General features: G+C 48.3%; 1 protein-coding gene across 1 annotated transcript in view; it reads right to left on the bottom strand.

The window, feature by feature from the left end:
- Nucleotides 1-22,408, bottom strand: part of PHF24 (PHD finger protein 24) — a 303,298-nt gene that overhangs the window by 139,297 nt on the left and 141,593 nt on the right. Inside the window, exon 3 of the mRNA XM_088458415.1 lies at nucleotides 10,528-10,713. Coding sequence (XP_088314541.1) covers nucleotides 10,528-10,713 — 186 coding nt within the window. The remainder of the gene's footprint in view (nucleotides 1-10,527; nucleotides 10,714-22,408) is intronic.

Raw genomic sequence — 22,408 nt, 5'->3', positions numbered from 1 at the left:
CTATAGCTATAGCGAACGGCCATGATGATGGTCGTGATGGTCAAGACCATCGGGCTTGCGACGAGACCCAAAGAGCTTTCGGAAGCTCTCCACTGACAGAACTTGTCATAGGAACGCCTCCGTTTGGGCAGCCACCCCCCCGGGCCACCCACCAAAGGGGGCGAGCTGTCACTCAACATCGACAGCTCGCCCCCTTTGATGCGAGACCCGGAGCGACGGAGTGCCCGTCGCTAGCCGGGTCTCACGCATGCGCACGACGGAGCCGGCTCCGTCGTGCGCATGCGCTGTGGGCCACCATCGACCCGGTTGCGAGCGCTCAGCGCTTGCAAACGGGTCTGAATCAGGCCCTTTGCCCCAAGTACATTGACCACAGTGAGGCCAGGTAAAGATTCTGGGCCTGATTTATCAATGAGTGTTATCATTCACAATGATAAATGGTGCTCCAGCACCTGCGTATGATAAATGGTGCTCCGGCACCTGCGTATGATAAATGGTGCTCCAGCACCTGCGTATGATAAATGGTGCTCCAGCACCTGCGTATGATAAATGGTGCTCCAGCACCTGCGTATGATAAATGGTGCTCCAGCACCTGCGTATGATAAATGGTGCTCCAGCACCTGCGTATGATAAATGGTGCTCCAGCACCTGCGTATGATAAATGGTGCTCCGGCCAATCACCTCATAACTGTCATCCGTTTGAAAAGTGACAGTTGGAGCTGATTGGCTGATAAGGCCCTAAGAATGGGAGTCAGTGCAGAAGGGAATGAGAGGAAATAAAGGGACTTATAAAAATAATTTTGCATGAAATCCCCCGAGAACAGCTGTTCACAGGAGATCCTCGCAGAAATGAAGCATCCCCAGGATATAAGAAAGAGTCCAACCATTTATGATCACAACAGCAGCCCATTAGGGGCCTGATTCAGAGCCGGACGCAATTAGCGCTCGCTCGTCCAGAAAATAGGGGTGGCTATTCAAATGAACCGTTCGCTCTTTGCGGTCTGTTCACGCCTCTAGGTCTGAACGAGCGTACAAAACTTGCGGTCGTTTTTTAGGAAACTACGCCCCCTGGCCGCTCGCATCCTACGTCATGTCCGCTATTTATTAGATTAATCAAGTACATCGAACAGGGTATGAACTGCTCGCTATTCTTGTGGTTGGTTTTTGCTACCACAATTTTGCGAGCAGTTCTGACTATAAAATAACCCAGTGACGTGGTCAATGACGCTGCTGTATTAATTATGCACACCCATAAAACGCCCGATTTGACCTTTAAGCACGCCTGCGATCGGATCTCCACTCCCCGTTTTCAAGCACCTTCCCCCGTTACCACCCACATACGCCTCCTCCTGTCACTCAAATTAGCAGGCATTTGCTATTTTGCGAGCACATGAATTTCGGCCGCACTGACTAGTTCGCGCATGCGTATAACGATCCGTATGCATGCACAGTTGGGCAAACATCGCTCAGAGCGAATGAGCTGCCGCTTACGAGTGGCTCTGAATCAGGCCCTAGGTACCTAAAGGGGATGCTAAATTGTGATCCCTGGCCGTCAGCTCGTACTGGCACATGCGCAGCCGATGGCCGCGATTGCACATTAGGCCTGACTAGTCCGTACCTGGAAGTACTGTAAAGTAACAGCGGTAGTTTTAGAGCTGTTCCATTCAGAGTGCCCGATGAAGCACATTATGAGTGTACGGAATGGATCGTGTTCCCCGTCACACTGTTTTGTTCATTTAATTGATTTTGTGGACAAAACATGCTCCTGACAAACAGCAGCTAATAGAGCTGATGTGGAAAGACTGGCGTGCCTGCCAGCTCCCCTGGATGCAATGTCTAATAAAGTCAATTTGGAAAATGCAGATTTGCTTCTTGCCGCTGCACAGCCAGCGGGGAACTGCGAGACGGCAGAGGAGGGTCAGGCGCGGAAGCCGCCACAGGCTTCGCTGGTCTCACCGTCTGCGTGGCTGAAGCAGCTGCCGAGACTCAGCATGTAGGAATTCGATATCTCCCGCCTGTCTTATCTCCATTACCCTGCCACCCGGAGAGAGGTGCCAACCTCGCCTCATTATACAGAGAGCTCCTGCGCAAATCTTCCACCCGCCAATGCACAGGGCATGGCTTCTTCACCCCTGATGCGTCTACTTCTTACATTACTCTTGTGGGGGGGGGCTTCATGCCCAAGTTCTGTATCTGTTGCTGCTGTTTCATTAATTTCACCCTTCACAGTAAGCCCCTCTCCCAGGCATCAGATGCCAGTGCTCTGTTTTAGGGACTGTGGGCCTGATTCAGAGCCGGACGCTATTTGTGCTCGCTCGTTCAGAAAAAGGGGCCGGATATTTAAATTGAGTGGTCTGTTGACGCCTCTATGTCTGAACGAGCGAACAAAACATGCGCTCGCTATTTTTTAAAAGACGCCCCGTGGCCGCTCGCATCCTATGTCATCTCCGCTATTTATTAGATTAATCGAGTACATGGAAAGGCGTATGAACTACTCGCAGTGCTTGTGGTTGGATTTTCCTACCGCAATCATGCGAGCAGTTCAGGCTAAAAGACAACCAAGTGACGTGGCCGATGACGCTGCTTTGTTAATTATGCACACCCTTAAAACGCCCGTTTTGACCTTTTGGCACGCCTGCGTTCTGATCTCCACTCCCCGTTTTCAAGCACCTTCCCCTGTTACCACCCACAAACGCCTCATCCTGTCACTCATATTAGCAGGCATTCGCTATTTTGCAAGCACACAATTTCCGACCGCAATGACTGGTTCGCGCATGCGTATTACAACCCATACGCATGCGCGGTTGTGCGAACATCGCTCGGAGCGAACGAGCGGCCGCTTACAAGCGACTCTGAACCAGGCCCTGTAGTCTGACATTAGCCTTTAAAGCTAGTGGTAGAAAACCGGGGGATCTAGGGCCTATTCTGAGTCTGATGCATCTGCGGCCGCGGCAGCCATCTTACTAGTTTATGCTAATGCGAATATCCGCCTTTATATACTAAAAAAAAGCACATGTCTGTTTGTGACGATCTGTTCTTACGTACGCAGCCGCCATCACCAGTATCCAGACTCACACCAGCCCCATGCTAGGTGCAAAAGATCCGGGTAAAACATACGTCTCACCTTTGTCCGCAGGCTGCGATCCAGCGGGGAAGTCAGTGAAACTCCGATGACTCCTACCAGGCAGAAGAGTTACGTGCGAACATATGGTGCGTTCCGATGGCTGAGGGATAAATCCTAATGCACCAGCAATCGCTGCCCGTTTGCGGATACCTAGTCAGGCGCATGCACAGAAGTCAATTTATCACCGAGAATCGCAAGATCCGCGTGCATTACGTCTTGCATCTAAAGGCCCCCATACAACAGCAATTGATTTCAACAATCGTGCAATTTGCAATCGTTTGTGTATAATAATCTTTCCCTTTTTCAATCGATTGCAGAATTGCCACAATCGATTGAAAAAGGGTAAGATTTTTATACACAATCGATTGCAAATTGCCCGATTACTGCAATCAATTGCTGATGTATGGGTGTCTTGACTCAGAATCAGGGGGTCATTCAGACCCGGTCGTTAGCGCCGATGCGCTCAGACCGGGTCGATGGCCCCCCACAGAGCATGCGCACGATGGCACCGGCACCGTCGTGCGCATACGTGAGACCCGCTACGACAGACAGCGCCGGTCGTAGCGGGTCTCGATCCAAAGGGGGCGAGCTGTCGATGTTGATTGATAGTTCGGCCCGTTTGGAAGGCGGGCCGGGGGGGTGGCAGCCCAAACGGAGGCGTTCCCTCCGTAGCGGGTCTCGATCCAAAGGGGGCGAGCTGTCGATGTTGATTGACAGCTCGCCCCGTTTGGAAGGCGGGCCGGGGGGGTGGCAGCCCAAACGGAGGCGTTCCCCCTGTTTGTGGGCGGCCCCACTGACATCACTAGTGATGTCAGTGGAGAGCTTCTGGCTCTGACAGAGCCAGAAGCTCTCCGGGGCTTACGACAAGGGAGACCCTACCCCTAGGGTCTCTTCGTAAGCTCCGATGGTCGCGATGGTCTCTGACCATCGCGACCATCACTGGAGCGATCGTTAGAGCTGTGGGTGTTAACCCACATCCTAACGACCGCAATAGAGGAGGGCGGTCAGGATGCAAGTGGCCGCCCAGTTTCTGAGCGACCGCTTGCATCCTCCGACCGCCTCTGAATGAGGGGCATGCTGAGATTTTTAGTTCCACAGAAGATAGAATTCTGCTAAATGTTACCCAATGTGAGAAAAGATAAAGGTTTGCTCCCCCATGCTGGATATAGCATTGTGAGGGTTATTGTGTTCATTATATATGATGTAATGTGACTGTCGCAGATGATGTAGCACTGTCTCTTGCCGGGAAGCTGGGAGCAGACCCCCGTCTCTCTCGCTCCTTGATCCGCAGTAAAGTTTCATCTGTCTGTCTCTCGCACATTACCCTCTGCAGCCCAAGCTGAACTAAATCACCCCCGGGAGGAATCCCAGCTGGTTCTCTCTCTCCAGCTTATTCCCTTTCATCTTGTCTGATGCTTGGGGGGAGATATAAAAATAGACAGAAAGCATATCTCTATTACAGGACTAGAAAGGCAGAGCATAGATCTTACCGGTGTTTATATTGGGGATCAATGTCTGCTTATTCTCTTTTATTGGGTGTTTCTGGGGATAATTACAGTCGCTGCTGCTGTCAGATATTGCGTTTTATCGGAGCTTGGTATTTCTTATTTGTAGTTTGACCTAACAGCGCTGCTGGCTGCATTCAATTATCACTCTCCATAATAGGCACGGTACGTGTAACAGGCATGGTGGTGGGGAAAACCATTGCTATGAGATTGTTAGGGGGTGTACATGGGTCTTAGGAACCAGTAGGTAGCACCCTGTTGTTTTACAAGGAAGTATCACTGATTAGGGATGGACATCAGTTTCCGATGGTTTAAAAGCATCAATGTTTTTCTTTTGATGTTTGCATTTACACCATTCGATGGCGGCTTTTCCGATGGTAGCTGCCATCGCACTGTGTGTAAGCGATGAATAACCAATGTTAAAATACAGCGGAATTCAGCCGTTTAACATTGTGATTAGCTGCTATTGTTTTTTTGCCCATGCGTGAACCAGCTGAATGTGTTTTTTTTCCATCTAATTATTTTGACGTGATGGTTACTTACCATAGCATCGAAGGTTTTAATGGCAGAAGCCCAGCCATCATTTCATGGTGAGCTACCGATGTCTATCCTTATCACTGATATTTACATTATATATACACCACCCTGGGGAAGATTAGGCACCCCCCCCCCCCGGGAGGGTTAGGTTTAAGGTGCGGGAAAGGAGCGTTATGTTTAGGCACTACAGGGGGGAGGTTAGGGTTAGGTACCACCGGGGGTGGTTAGACTTAGGCACCAGTAAGGGAGAGTTAGAGGAGAACAGGGGAGGATTAGGGTACTTACCAGCCCCAGTCGGGATGTAGAGCCTTCGGTTTTCCACCTTCAGTGTTTCATCCGGCGGCTACATTCCGAATTCAACCATCGCAATGGTTATACTACCATCCAAAAAGGAGGCAAAGCCTGTGAAGAAGGGGTGGGGCCTCACTACACCCCCCGCCCACGTCACTGTGGGGGCGTTCCCAGCACTCTCCACACTGCTGGCCTTCCCCGAGGCTCTCCCTACAGTGAGAATAGATGCCATGCGCTCACACTGAGAAAAGATGCCCGCTGCTCATCCTCCACAGCCAACCATTGGATGGGCATCGGAAAGCTGCATCCGATGGCTGGCAACCATCGAGCTCCCGGTATTCATTGGAAAAAGTACTTCCATCGAATCGGAAACATCAATGGTTGCTAACCATCGGCTTCCGATGTCCATCCCTAAAATGTAGTGAACAGTGGACTCTCTTTTGCAGCGTTGGTGAGACCGTGATGATGCAGTTTGTAGCGCCATGCGGCCCCCCCCCTCCCCCGGCATTAGTCACGGGGTCTTCCCATGTCACAGAGGGGAGTCCCACAAAGAAACTGGGGTTCAGGAACTGTGGGACAGAGCAAGAAATGATTGTGCGCACCCTAAATAGAACTCTTTCAAATGTAAATGTACTGAACACTCTGTACCTGAGTAGCCCCATAAATAAACCAGCGGCAGCTATCTCCTCCTAATGAAGCAGCTTTTACAGCGTGCTTTCCATGCGGCTTGTTAACGGCATATGGTGGAATTTACTCTGACACATGTAACCTTCTTTGCAGGCTGTTTGGCGCGCTCACGCCTCTAGCTATCTCCCTTTCTGATTTTCGGAATAACAGAAATCCATGCCTGGAACAGAAAGGCTTCTCTGCACAGTCTGTCCTTTCTAAAGGAAAATCAACATTTCAAAACCTAACGGGTCTGTATGGAGGCTCCTGAGCACGAGATCTCACACAGATCTTAACAGAATTTACATTTTGCATTTTCTTACACAAAACCTTGGGAGAGGAAGTGGGAGATCCTTTAGTACATGTATAATAACATGACAAATTCTATATTATTTTATTTTATTTGTAAGCAACCACAGGGGTTCTGTATCTCTCTGCAAATGCACTTAGGGCCTGATTCAGACCCGGTCGCAAGCGCTGAGCGCTCACAACCGGGTCGATGGTGGCCCACAGCGCATGCGCATGACGGAGCCGGCTCCGTCGTGCGCATGCGCGAGACCCGGCTAGCAGCGGGCACTCCGTCGCTCCGGGTCTCGCAGGAAAGGGGGCGAGCTGTCGATGTTGAGTGACGGCACGCCCCCTTTGGTGGGCGGGCTGGGGGGGGTGGCTGCCCAAACGGAGGCGTTCCCATGAAAATGCCTGCCGTTTGGGGGCGGCCCCACTGGTATCACGAGTGATGTCAGTGGAGAGATTCCAGCTCTGTTAGAGCCGAAATCTCTCTGGGGCTTGCGGCCACAAGACCCTACCACAAGGGTCTCGTCGCAAGTGCGATGGTCTTGACCATCGCGACCATCATCATGGTCGCTCGCTGTAGTTGTGGGTGGTCACAGCTATGCGAGCGGCCAGGAGGCCGTACTAAAAGAAAAAACCCAGCCCTGATTCAGAGCGAGCGTTCTGTCATAGCTACCGGGTCTGAATCAGGCCCTTAGTACAGTATGTCCATAATATCCCTACAGTTATCTAGTCTGCTTCATAGCACTGTACAGTTGGAGTAGAATAAATTGCATTAAAATGTTGTGCCGCAACACAATTAAAAAGACGCCGGCGAATCAATCTTTTGTAATACAAAAGAAGAAACCCAGAATGCAACAGTTGTCTTTAATTTCTTGCAAGAAATGCACCAAATGCACTCTGATAGTGAGTTTCCCCTTTGTGTGATACAGAGCTCTGCAGCCTTACCGCCCTGACAGCAAAGATCCCTTCCTATACTGATGGTTCAACCCTTTCAGACAAATGTTTATATTAATCATGGCACAGAACCTGCGGCACCAGTTAGAGGCACAGAACCTGCGGCACCAGTGAGACGTACAGAACCTGCGGCACCAGTGAGAGGCACAGAACCTGCGGCACCAGTGAGAGGCACAGAACCTACGGCACCAGTGAGAGGCACAGAACCTACGGCACCAGTGAGAGGCACAGAACCTACGGCACCAGTGAGAGGCAGAGAACCTACGGCACCAGGGAGAGGCACAGAACCTATGGCACCAGTGAGAGGCACAGAACCTATGGCACCAGTGAGAGGCACAGAACCTACGGCACCGCTGAGAGGTACAGAACCTGCGGCACCAGTGAGAGGCACAGAACCTACGGCACCAGTGAGAGGGACAGAACCTGCGGCACCAGTGAGAGGCACAGAACCTGCGGCACCAGGGAGAGGCACAGAACCTACGGCACCAGGGAGAGGCACAGAATCTACGGCACCAGGGAGAGGCACAAAACCTTACGGCACCAGGGAGAGGCACAGAACCTATGGCACCAGGGAGAGGCACAGAACCTGCAGCACCAGGGAGAAGCACAGAACCTGCGGCACCAGGGAGAGGCACAGAATCTACGGCACCAGGGAGAGGCACAGAACCTTACGGCACCAGGGATAGGCACAGAACCTATGGCACCAGGGAGAGGCACAGAACCTGCGGCAATGACACAAAACCTACTTTTTGGAATTAACTATAATATCCTGAGCTATTCCCAGATAAACTAATCAGAAATCTGCAGCACAATTCTCTACTTAACCGGCAGACGCAGAGCATGAATAGCCGCATTTGAGTCCAGCATCATGAATCTTCTATGTATATAAACTCATTTCCTACCGACCTTAACATCAGCCCAGACAATCTAATAAATAAGTTTCAAATAAAGGAACATTTGCTGCCACAATCTTCCTCCATCAGTCTGTTATGCTGATCCTTTCACTACAGTATCTAACTTTCAGTGGTCTATTTATCAAATAGTTCTGTAAAGACCTATTTTCTATCACTGCTTATCGCTCAAATACTGCATCCATTCCCCAACTCACATCAAGTCACTGACCTCATTAACACATCACTCATCTCCTGATATACTCTGTGCTGCTGGGGGAACCTGCTCATCCCACTATACAACTCTCAGTCTGTGGCTTCCTGCTGCCTCCATTTCCCTCCTCACTTCCTCTCACTGCCCCTGTCACATGGAACCTTGTCCTCACTAACACATTATTCATCTCCTGATATACTCTGTGCTGCTGGGGACCCTGCTCCTCCCACTATATAACTCTCAGTCTGCGGCTTCCTGCTGCCTCCATTCTCCTCCTCACATTATGTCACTGCCTGGTCACATGCAGCCCTGTCCTCACTAACATATCACTCATCTCCTGATATACTCTGTGCTGCTGGGGGCCCCTGCTACTCCCACTATATAACTCTCAGTCTGTGGCTTCCTGCTGCCTCCATTCCCCTCCTCACATCATGTCACTGCCCCTGTCACATGCAGCCCTGTCCTCACTAACATATCACTCATCTCCTGATATACTCTGTGGTGCTGGGGACCCTGCTCCTCCCACTATATAACTCTCAGTCTGCGGCTTCCTGCTGCCTCCATTCCCCTCCTCACATTATGTCACTGCCTGGTCACATGCAGCCCTGTCCTCACTAACATATCACTCATCTCCTGATATACTCTGTGCTGCTGGAGGCCCCTGCTACTCCCACTATATAACTCTCAGTCTGTGGCTTCCTGCTGCCTCCATTCCCCTCCTCACATCATGTCACTGCCCCTGTCACATGCAGCCCTGTCCTCACTGACACATCACTCATCTCCTGATATACTCTGTGCTGCTGGGGGCCCCTGCTACTCCCACTATATAACTCTCAGTCTGTGACTTCCTGCTGCCTCCATTCCCCTCCTCACATCATGTCACTGCCTGGTCACATGCATCCCTGTCCTCACTAACATATCACTCATCTCCTGATATACTCTGTGCTGATGGGGGACCCTGCTCCTCCCACTATATAACTCTCAGTCTGTGGCTTCCTGCTGCCTCCATTCTCCTCCTCACATCATGTCACTGCCCCTGTCACATGCAGCCCTGTCCTCACTAACACATCACTCATCTCCTGATATACTGTGTGCTGCTGGGGGACCCTGCTCCTCCCACTATATAACTCTCAGAATGTGGCTTCGTGCTGCCTCCATTCCCCTCCTCACATCCTGTCACTGCCCCTGTCACATGCAGCCCTGTCCTCACTAACACATCACTCATCTCCTGATATACTCTGTCCTCACTAAGACATCAGTCATCTCCTGATATACTCTGTGCTGCTGGGGACCCTGCTCCTCCCACTATATAACTCTCAGTCTGTGGCTTCCTGCTGCCTCTATTCCCCTCCTCACATCATGTCACTGCCTGGTCACATGCAGCCCTGTCCTCACTAACATATCACTCATCTCCTGATATACTCTGTGCTGCTGGGGGCCCCGGCTACTCCCAGTATATAACTCTCGGTCTGTGGCTTCCTGCTGCCTCCATTCTCCTCCTCACATCATGTCACTGCCCCTGTCACATGCAGCCCTGTCCTCAATAACACATCACTCATCTCCTGATATACTCTGTGCTGCTGGGCTGACCCTGCTCCTCCCACTATATACCTCTCAGCCTGTGGCTTCCTGCTGCCTCCATTCCCCTCCTCACATCATGTCACTGCCCTGTCACATGCAGCCCTGTCCTCTCTGACACATCACTCATCTCCTGATATACTCTGTGCTGCTGGGGACCCTGCTTCTTCCACTGTATAACTCTCATTCTGTGGCTTCCTGCTGCCTCCATTCCCCTCCTCACATCCTGTCACTGCCCCTGTCACATGCAGCCCTGTCCTCTCTGACATACATATGCGCTAGGCAGACGAGATAACACATATCCGCAAATTATCTAAACAGATGATGCATAATAGTGACCGGTGTCTGCACATATCGGCTTGATACACAGAAGAGTATATAATATGGGCACGTTAGATTGCTTAGTGTATGACATTGTTCTAAGATTAACCATAAACAGTTGCGCAGAAAAAGGAAGAGAAATGGTGGTATACATACACAGTAATAGCAGCTCCACCCTGTCTCTGTGTGCGCCATTTCTGTCACCTCCAGGGCGTTGTCATTGCGCAGGTACCCCATACGGTGCAGGCAGCCATCGTGGAAGACACGGGAGCAGATCCGACAGGGGTAGAGGCTCTCGGCTGTCCACACCTCGCAGATCTCACACATCTCATCATCGGTGATCTACGAGGAGAAGGCGGTACAACATCATGATTGCACATACACAGTACAGTATATACTGTATACTTCATACCTGGTGCAGCAGGTATAGACAAGTGGCGCAGCCGATGCTGTGCAGGGAAGGAGTTAATGACTCGCTACCTGGCATTTATTAAATAAACATGTTATTGCTGAGTGCTCCAGGAGGCTGAGATGGAGGATTGAGCTATGAAATACTGATACAAGCTGCTGTGGTATTGATCCCAGCAGTCTCCGGCAGCTAAATACTGGTGTAAGGATTATGTATGAGCAATGACTGCACGGTGCGGAACCGCAAGTGCTGCCTTCTCGGCTCCAGCTCCAAGTTCTCACTATAACCAAGAATTATGAACAAAGAATTTAGTTTCCAGAGCGAGAACGCAACATAGACACGGAATGGGTACGTAATGCCTCCACAGTACCGACAGTGGCATCCCGATGGTTGGTATCCCGACAGAGGTAGGGTAAGTATACTTACCCTCCCCCCTTCTCCCCCTAACCTTCCCATCTTGTAGACTAACCCTAACCCTCCCCACCTCGCACCCTAACCCTTCCCGTTAGTGCCTGAACCTAAGTTCCCCCCTAAACCCAACCATCCCCCTTTAGTGCCTAATTCCACCACCAGTGGTGCCTGACCCTAACCCTCCCCCCCCTAGGGGTGCCTGACCCTAACCCAACCCCAAAACCTAACACTAACCCCGTTAACTTACCTAAACCTAATCCTCGCCCCCCAGCTAACTCTAAGGGTGCTCCAGCTTACCTTCGTTCGGGCACGCGTCCTCCTGGATTCCAGCGTCGGGATTAAGATAGGCATCAGTATTTCGATGCCTATCTTAACTCCCTTGTTGACAGGGTTAGGATACTGACACCTGTCGTTCGGTATCCTAACCTCCCACTACCCCTAACACTAACCCTCCGTCCCCGGAGCCTAAACCTAACCTTCCCCCTAGTGCCTAATCCTAACCTCACCCTCCCCGATGCCTAAAACTAACCCTCCCCCCTTAGTGCCTAACCCTAACCCTCCCCTTAACCCTGATAGTTACTTTCGGGATGACAGCGCCGGGATTCTGACATGTGTCGGGATACCGGCGCCGGTATTCTAAGAGCCGACATCTCCTTTGTCAGGATAATGAACGTATCCCGTTTTATAAATGTGTCTAGAATGCTCTTTATTTTATATGTTTATATTGGTCACTAAGATGTGCTCTGTATTGTATATGACACTAGAATGCTCTATGGATTGTATATTGGTTATTAAAATGCTCTATATATTGTATATGAGTCATTATAAACACGGCACATGGAATGGTTTTAAGTGGAACGCCAATGATTTGCAACATTTAACAGCTAAGACCAATATGTCAGCTCCAGACTAAATGTTTATTTTATTCAGACATCAAACAATACCAATAAGGTGAAACCGACCGATAGATCTACGAGGAAGATTGGCGTTATGGTCTTGCCGGCTGCCTATAAGACTTTAATCCCTCCGCTCTCACTACTAGAATACTGATTTTAGCCAACACACTGATAGCAAAAGGTTGAAGAACCCTGTTCTACATTATGTATAGCGGTCACTAGCATGCTCCGTGTATTGTATACAAGTCACTAGATCTGTAACTGCTTTGTCAGATGGGGCTGTGTTGTGTTTGATTATATATCTTTCACATAACAATTAGTCATTTACTTAATTTGCTGTATAACAGCACATACAGTACACATTAGATAAGTCACAATCTTGTGTTTTCTTCACACGGTTCTCCTATTGCAGCTCGCTGGTAGAAGAGCCTAGGCCACTTGGCTGTGTTTTCTCTTCAGATAAATAGCTGAAATTATTGCAAATTCAGGTCTTGCATAAACACCAAAATACAGGCAACAAAATGGCCTTCTAACCTGGCTATTCTGCAACGTGCGACTCATTGTAGGCAATTCACTATGGCTGCATCATGATACGCTTCACATATGTTGTGGTGGGCACATATCAGATATGCCATTCATTATCACAAGCCTACACATCTAGTGGAGGGCACATACCGGATATGCCATTCATTATCACCAGTCTAAACATCTAGTGGTGGCACATACCGGATATGCCATTCATTATCACCAGTCTACACATCTGTGGTGGGCTCATACGGTATATGCCATTCATCATCACAAGTCTACACGTCTGGTGGTGGCACATACCGGATATGCCATTCATTATCACCAGTCTACACATATAGTGGTGGGCACATACCGGATATGCCGTTCATTATCACCAGTCTACACATCTAGTGGTTGGCACATGTCGGATATGACATTCATTATCACCAGTCTACACATTGTCGAAGCTGGATTATTGGCTGAGACAAGATCAGTTTAAAATTGAATCACAGCGACACCATCTTGCAACTGGCCGCAAGACGCCATTTTGCGAAATGGCCGCCTAAGCGCCATTTTAGATAAACTCACATTTTAGTACATGTGGCGATAATACTATTAGCATCATGCATCACGCATCTGTGAACATCACCATACGTTACGGCGATTCACTAAAAGCCTATTTCATTACTTTACGTATTATAAAGGATATATTCCAGAAATGGCTTGCATTAAGCAAGTGGACAGGTGACAACTGGCTTGTGTAGATAAGCTTCCTGCATAGTGTTTGTTCACTACGGGTGGTCTGGCTAGAATAAATAAGCAGGCTTCCTGCAATGACATGATTTCAAGGGCTGGAGTGTCACCTTAGGTCTGTCTCTTGTAGTTGGGATATTTAGCATTTTCACACAAGAGACCGACAGAGGTATCTTTCCTTTGAACAAAGGAAAGGTGGGGGGGGGCCTGCTGACAGGACATGTAGAACTATCTAGCCCAGCATGTCACGCTGCTAAAATGTTAGAGTCAAATGCACCCATCTTCATACACACATTAATATGTCTTTATATCAAACCCTGAATACCCACACATTTCATATTCACTCATAGGATTCAATAAGCATCAAAATGTATGATTTAAGTTGGTTAAGTTAGTTTAAATGCTGAGAAATAAAGGTATTTGATAACTAAGGCATTATACATGATAAGCAAGTTGTGTTTAGTTTTGTTCTGATGCGTACGCTTTTTACAGCATTCTGGTGTTATCGGTGGAGAGATCGCATCATGCAAACTCAAGTTATGGATCGCAGAACTTACAAGCAACAAAATGTTTAAATGTTAGAATGTTACAGAAGGCGTTACTAGAAAGATTCCCCTGCTGTTAGAGGCAGGGAGAGTCTATTTGAACCAGCCTGTTAAATGTGCTGTAACATATGCTTCTCCTCTGGGAACCAATGACATCAGCAAGAAACTTCCCCATTGTCCTGTTTTAGTCTGGGGGGGGATAAATATGTGTGCCCGGATACTGGTTTTTTAGTCCATGCTGAATGCTGTATGAACTGAGGGTCTCTTACTGATGCCTATCTCTGGGTCCGGAGGCGCAGCGTATGTATACTGTACTTGGGTCTGTATTATTTCCGTTTACGCCTAAATTGTGTATGTATCAATTGCGTGTAACTGACTGAACTTTTACCTGAATATCACTTGTGCTTTGGAACCACAGATTCCACGTCTAAGTCTTTATTTATGGTGTGACTGCGTATGCAAATTAGCGTCATCCTTAGAGGTTTATAGGAAGGATTTTAGAAGGTACAGGCAGGGGTATATAGAGGTTCATTTTAAAATCAACAACATCTAGTGGTGGGCACATATGGATATGCCATTTATCATCAGAAGTCTACACGGCTGGTGTTGGCACATACCGGATATGCCATTCATTATCACCAGTCTACACATCTAGAGGTGAGAATATACTGGATATACCATTCATTATCACCAGTCTATACATCTAGTGGTGAGCACATACCGGATATACCATTCATTATCACCAGTCTACACATCTAGTGGTGGCATATACCGGATATGCCATTCATTATCACCAGTCTACACATCTACTGATGGGCACATACCGGATATACCATTCATTATCACCAGTCTACACATCTAGTGGTGGCACATACCGGATATGCCATTCGTTATCACCAGTCTACACATCTAGTGGTGGGCACATACCGGATATGCCATTCATTATCACCAGTCTACACATCCAGTGGTGAGAACATACCGGATATGCCATTCATTATCACCAGTCTACACATCTAGAGGTGGGCACATACTGGATATACCATTCATTATCACCAGTCTACACATCTAGTAGTGAGCACATACCGGATATACCATTCATTATCACCAGTCTACACATCTAGTGGTGGGCACAAACCTGATATACCCTCATGATCACCAGTTTACACATCTAGTGGTGGGCAGAAAACTTATATACCCTCATTATCACCAGTCTACACATCTAGTGCTGGGCACATACCGGATATGCCATTCATTATCACCAGTCTACACATCTAGTGGTTGGCACATACCGGATAATCCATTCATTATCACCAGTCTACACATCTAGTGGTGGCACATACCGGATATGCCATTCGTTATCACCAGTCTACACATCTAGAGGTGGGCACATACCGGATATGCCATTCATTATCACCAGTCTACACATCTAGTGGTGGCACATACCGGATATGCCATTCATTATCACCAGTCTACACATCTAGTGGTGGCACATACCGGATATGCCATTCATTATCACTACTCTACACATCTAGATGTGGGCACATTCCGGATATACCATTCATTATCACCAGTCTACACATCTAGTGGTGGGCACATACCGGATATGCCATTCATTATCATCAGTCTACACATCTAGTGGTTGGCACATACCTGAAATGCCATTCATTATAACCAGTCTACACATCTAGTGGTGGGCACATACCGGATATTCCATTCATTATCGCTAGTCAACACATCTAGTGGTGGCACATACCAGATATACCATTCATTATCACCACTCTACACATCTAGAGGTGGGCACATTCTGGATATACCATTCATTATCACCAGTCTACACATCTAGTGGTGGGCACATACCGGATATGCCATTCATTATCATCAGTCTACACATCTAGTGGTTGGCACATAACTGAATGCCATTCATCATCACCAGTCTACACATCTAGTGGTGGGCACATACCGGATATTCCATTCATTATCACTAGTCAACACATCTAGTGGTGGCACATACCGGATATGCCATTCATTATCACTAGTCAAAACATCTAGTGGTGGCACATACCTGTGTTACCTTCTCTACAACTGTTAGCGCTATGCCGGCTGTCATTCTGTGTTACCTTCTCTGCAGCTGTTAGCGCTATGCCGGCTGTCATTCTGTGTTACCTTCTCTGCAGCTGTTAGCGCTATGCTGGCTGTCATTCTGTGTTACCTTCTCTGCAGCTGTTAGCGCTATGCCCGCTGTCATTCTGTGTTACCTTCTCTGCAGCTGCTAGCGCTATGCCGGCTGTCATTCTGTGTTACCTTCTCTGCAACTGTTAGCGCTATACCGGCTGAAATCTGTGTTACCTTCTCTGCAACTGTTAGCGCTATGCCAGCTGTCATTCTGTGTTACCTTCTCTGTAACTGTTAGCGCTATGCCGGCTGTCATTCTGTGTTACCTTCTCTGTAACTGTTAGTGCTATGCCGGCTGTCATTCTGTGTTACCTTCTCTGTAACTGTTAGCACTATGCCGGCTGTCATTCTGTGTTACCTTCTCTGCAACTGTTAGCGCTATGCCGGCTGTCATTCTGTGTTACCTTCTCTGCAACTGTTAGCGCTATGCCGGCTGTCATTCTGTGTTACCTTCTCTGCAGCTGTTAGCGCTATGCCGGCTGTCATTCTGTGTTACCTTCTCTGCAGCTGTTAGCGCTAGGCCGGCTGTCATTCTGTGTTACCTTCTCTGCAGCTGTTAGCGCTATGCCGGCTGTCATTCTGTCTTACCTTCTCTGCAGCTGTTAGCGCTATGCCGGCTATCATTCTGTGTTACCTTCTCTGCAGCTGTTAGCGCTATGCCGGCTGTCATTCTGTGTTACCTTCTCTGCAGCTGTTACATTCTGTGTTACCTTCTCTGCAGCTGTTAGCGCTATGCCGGCTGTCATTCTGTGTTACCTTCTCTGCAGCTGTTAGCGCTATGCCGGCTGTCATTCTGTTACCTTCTCTGCAGCTGTTAGCGCTATGCCGGCTGTCATTCTGTGTTACCTTCTCTGCAGCTGTTAGCGCTATGCCGGCTGTCATTCTGTGTTACCTTCTCTGCAGCTGTTAGCGCTATGCCGGCTGTCATTCTGTGTTACCTTCTCTGCAGCTGTTAGCGCTATGCCGGCTGTCATTCTGTTACCTTCTCTGCAGCTGTTAGCGCTATGCCGGCTGTCATTCTGTGTTACCTTCTCTGCAGCTGTTAGCGCTATGCCAGCTGTCATTCTGTGTTACCTTCTCTGCAGCTGTTAGCGCTATGCCGGCTGTCATTCTGTGTTACCTTCTCTGTAACTGTTAGCGCTATGCTGGCTGTCATTCTGAGTTACCTTCTCTGCAGCTGTTAGTGCTATGCCGGCTGTCATTTTGTGTTACCTTCTCTGTATCTGTTAGCGTTATGCTGGCTGTCATTCTGTGTTACCTTCTCTGCAACTGTTAGCGCTATGCCGGCTGTCATTCTGTGTTACCTTCTCTGTAACTATTAGCGCTATGCCGGCTGTCATTCTGTGTTGCCTTCTCTGTAACTGTTAGCGCTATGCCGGCTGTCATTCTGTGTTACCTTCTCTGCAGCTGTTAGCGCTATGCCGGCTGTCATTCTGTCTTACCTTCTCTGCAGCTGCTAGCGCTATGCCGGCTGTCATTCTGTGTTACCTTCTCTGTAACTGTTAGCGCTATGCCGGCTGTCATTCTGTGTTACCTTCTCTGCAGCTGCTAGCGCTATGCCGGCTGGCCGGAAACAATAGTAGGTCGAAGGGGTTACTCGCAGCTTGATCATGATATTACTGAGAGTAGCGGCTGATACTGTTTAGCGCTACTGTTAGACATAATGGTAGATATTGTAGATGTCATTTTCTGCCACAATCCGTGCCCACAAAGCTGGTACATTACTATAAGCTGCACGTCCCCAATAGGACACTCTTTGGAAAAGATTTAAGGCTAGTAAATTGATACAGGAATTTCAAGATGGTATTTACAGTGTGCATTCAAAATAATTAAAGAAAGTGAAGACATTTCTAGAGCAAATATTAGTCTTGTTACATATAGTATATTTGCAGCCGTAGATACCATTAACCAGCAATCTGTGCAGAGATAGGGGCTCAGAGATTGCTGAAAGTGTTATCCATGCCTTGTATTGTATTGTACTGTAAGTCACTGTATATCAATCTATTTATGTACTTTCTAAGGCGCTGCGGAACACTTGTGGCGCCATATAAATAAAGGATAATAATAATAATAATAATAATAATAATACTTAGTGAAACTGTCAGTAACATTCTACACAGTGATTCAGAGGTGCACGCTATAACCATGCCACGCACAAGCGTCCGATGCTTTCAGTCTGCGCAAGCTCCCGCCGCCCTGAACAGTGGGCTAATCTCCCAGCCGGCTGCCATATAGTGCAAACCTGGGCAAAGTCCTACCAGAAGAAAAGCATCCACAGAATGGGCGTATTATTGCTGTATGCCCAGTTGCACATACGTTGGGGAATTGGGGAATTTTAGCATGTTAAAAATCTCTGATTTGGGGGCGTGGCCACGGAGAGCACGCTGTATCGCGTATCTGGCTGAGCTCTCCGGACCGCTATATCCTGGGCACTCATCCTGACTGCTCCCCCGGGACTGAAAACCGGCGTGGGGCCAGCGTAAGGTGCGGTGACGGCGGTGAGCGGTGGTTAAGGGGACAGATCGGCTGACTTACCCGGCAAGGAGCTGCGGTGGTGAGACGGGGCCGGATCACGTGCACCGCCGGCGCCATCTTCCCCTGACGGAGCAGTGTCTGCGCTGCGGCTCCTCTGTGTCTGGAGGGAGCGCATCCATCTCAGCAGCCAGTGGTCATCCTGCGGCCTCCCAGCGTGGCAGACAGTGAGACTTCCCCGCACAGTGTGAGTGCTCAGCTCGGCTCTCAATACTGCAGGGCTGTGGGCCTGATTCAGAGCCGCTCGTAAGCGGCCGCTCGTTTGTTCCGAGCGATGTTTGCACAACTGCGCATGCGTACGGATCGTAATATGCATGCGCGAACCAGTCAGTGCGGCCGAAAATCGTTTGTTCGCTATATAGCGAATGCCTGCTATTTTGAGTGACAGGAGGAGGCGTACGTGGGTGGTAACAGGGGAAGGTGCTTGAAAACGGGGAGTGGAGATCAGAACGCAGGCGTGCTTAAAGGTCAAAACGGGCGTTTTAAGGGTGTGCATAATTAATACAGCAGCATCATCGACCACGTCACTGGGTTATTTTATAGCCAGAACTGCTCGCAAATTTGTGGTAGCAAAAACCAACCACAAGAATAGCGAGCAGTTCATACGCTGGTCGATGTACTCGATTAATATAATAAATAGCGGACATGACGTAGGATGCGAGCGGCCAGGGGGCGGTTTTCCAAAAAACGGCCGCATGTTTTGTTTGCTCATTCAGACCTAGAGGCGTGAACAGACCGCAAAGAGCGAACGGTTCATTTGAATACCCACCCCTTTTTTCCGAACGAGCTCTGAATGAGGTCCTGTGTGTGATATAGCTGCAGGGTGACTCATGCGGCTCCAGTTTACATTTCTGCACCCTGTCTCCTGGTGGCAATTACAATTATAAGCACAGTGCCTGTGTGTGCCTCATATAAAGAATATTATAAAGCAGGAGGAGGTGGTACATTTATTTACTCCTGTACAATACAGTGTTCTGCCATATTCTACAATAAACAGCTCCTCCCATCTATGTTCATGATGGGGAAAAATTCAGCTGCTGCAGCTAAACTGGAAAAGTTCTCCAGAGTGCCTCCTGCCCAATCCACTTCTGCTGCACAGGGAGGCAAATCCCCTCCTACATCCCCTGCAGAATCAGAAACCTCAGTTGAGTCGTCTGACGCTACGCTTTAACGTGTTCTTGAGGCGGTGACGGCTTGTGAGACTAGGCTGTCAGAGAAGATCGGAAAAGTACAATCTGACCTCTCAATTATACACCATGACCTGCAGTGTGTGCGTGAGAGAGTTGGCGAGGTGGAGACTCGCATTTCCACTTTGGAGGATAAGATAACTCCTCTAAGCGTCCGTGTTGACTCTGTGGATTCCCAGCTTAATTCCATACAGAAGAAAATGTCCGACATGGAGGGACGTCTAAGGCGTAATAATGTCCGTTTCGTGGGGTTGCCAGAGAAGGAGGAGGGAACCAATCCTGAAAAATTCCTGGAAAAATGGAAGTCTGATACGTTCGGATCTACCTCTTTCTCCTCTTATTTTACAATTGAGAGAGCTCATCGGGTGCCATTTAGACCCCGGCCGCCTGGGGCGCCGCCGCGTACTCTAATAGCGAAGTTCCTACATTTCCGCGATCAAGACTCTGGACCTCATTCAGAGCCGGTCGCACAGAGCGTGCGGTCGGACAGAGCCGGTCGCACAGAGCAGCCTTACGAACGCCTAAGGTGATGGTTGCGATGGTCAAGACCATCGCGACCATCGGGGCTTACGACGAGACCCTAGGGTAGGGTCTCCCTTGTCGTAAGCCCCGGAGAGCTTTCGGCTCTGTCTGAGCCGGAAGCTCTCTACTGACATCACTAGTGGGAACGCCCCCGTTTGGGCTGCCACCCTCCCCGGGCAGCCTTCCAAACGGGGCGAGCTGTCGAGACCCGCTACGACCGGCGCTGTCATCGACCCGGTCCGAGCGCATCGGCGCTAACGACCGGGTCTGAATAACCCCCTCTGTTCTTCGACTGGCCCGTACTAACGGCCCTTTACAATGGAACGGGACTCGTATCTCTGTAGTTCCGGATTTCACTGTGGAAGTACAGAAAGACAGGGCCCAATTTCTTCCGATTAAAAGGTGGTTACGTGATCTTAATATTTCATACGCCATGATATACCCATCCAAGCTACGTGTCATTGCTGATGGTGAGACCAAGTTCTTCTTGACTCTGAGGAAAGCAGCACTGTGGCTGGACCACCGCAGACCAGCCAGGGAAGCACAGGCCAATGATTGATATCCTGGTATCTTATCTTGAGTTTCACCAATTATATGTGGTTACAAGACTATTATATAATGTACTCCCGCTGCAGTGTTTATGGTTCATGTTATAGCGATGTGGATATGATGTTGACAAATCGTTATACTTACATAAGGGCCTGTTGCTGCTAACATTATATTTCCACAGATTTATCCACATTTAGGTAATATGTTTCTGTATTTGCACTATTCTGTCCCATATGGGTAAATTGATATGTGATTTCCTTCTTTTGTCTTCTGCTGGCTAGACGTCGGATGATATATATATATATATATATATATATATTTATTTCTTTTTTTTAAAGATGTGCTAATATTCCCAGGGGAAAAACTCCGTGTTCGGAGGCTTTTATGACTTTTATGTGTTTTGTTCTTTAGTCATTATATTTTTTGCTCCATCTACTGTTTGATAAGCAAGGTAATTTACTCTGTATTGCTTATTTTAGTTTTGTAGTGTTGGGTAGGGGTGTTCAGGTACAAGGTATGCCTAGGTTGGGTCTGGTATACAGGGTGGGGGGTGTTATAGGGGATGGGCCCATGCTATTTGTATGGGATAGTTTGTTTATTTTCTTTTTAATTGTAGTGGTTTCTTTCTATTTTGTGTGGTGCCACATACTTATTTTTCATATGGTTTCATTGATGTTTAAATATTTTTGTAACTATCTGAATGTCAGCTTCACACAATATTAATGTTCTCGTCTGGAACGTGAGGGGCTTGAACGATAGGGTTAAGAGATCGCTGGTGTTTAGACAGGTTAAAAAATAAACTTCGGATGTAATTTGTCTAACGGAGACTCATTTGACTGGTGGGAAATTGTTGTCATTAAAGAAGCAATGGATAGTATGGACATATCACTCCTCACATACTTCTGCGTCACGAGGCGTGTCTATTCTAGTGCGGAAATCTGTCCAATTCCTTTTGGAAAAGGTGCAGTGTGATGCATGGGGTAGATACGTGTTCTTAAAATGTAAAATTAATTCTATATCCTTATTATTATTGATGGTATATATCCCACCACCGTACTCCCATGATGTCCTCAAAAAGGTCGCCGAATTCTTGGCCTTATTCCCGGGAACACCTGCTCTATGCTTGGGGGACTTTAATAACATATTAGACCCTCTGTTAGATAGACATAGAATGTCCGCTCCAGCTACACAGGGGAGGGGAACAGGTTTCTCGAATATGGTTGGAGGAATGGGCCTAGTTGACGCTTGGAGGGCGAGGTGTCCCTCTGTGAGACAATATTCCTGCTTCTCATACACACATTCAATATTTTCCAGGATTGATCTGGCTTTAGCTACACCAAATTTGCTGCCTAGAATCCACAATATAATATGTGAGACCAGGGGGATTTCTGACCACTCCCCAATAACAATCAGTCTAGACTTGGAGGGTCAGAGGGGCCAACAATTTTGGAAATTTAACCAGTTTTGGCTTTCACGTATGGGCATTGGAGCAGAGCTGGAGGCGGAGTGGAGGGAATTCTTTGAATTAAATAGTGGTACTACATCTGTTTCGGT

Source organism: Taudactylus pleione, unplaced genomic scaffold, assembly GCF_031769625.1.
Source record: "Taudactylus pleione unplaced genomic scaffold, aTauple2 ptg000830l, whole genome shotgun sequence".
NCBI classification, from domain to species: Eukaryota; Metazoa; Chordata; class Amphibia; order Anura; family Myobatrachidae; genus Taudactylus; species Taudactylus pleione.
Note: the sequence above shows the minus strand (reverse complement) of the source record. Positions and strands in the feature narration are given on the sequence as shown.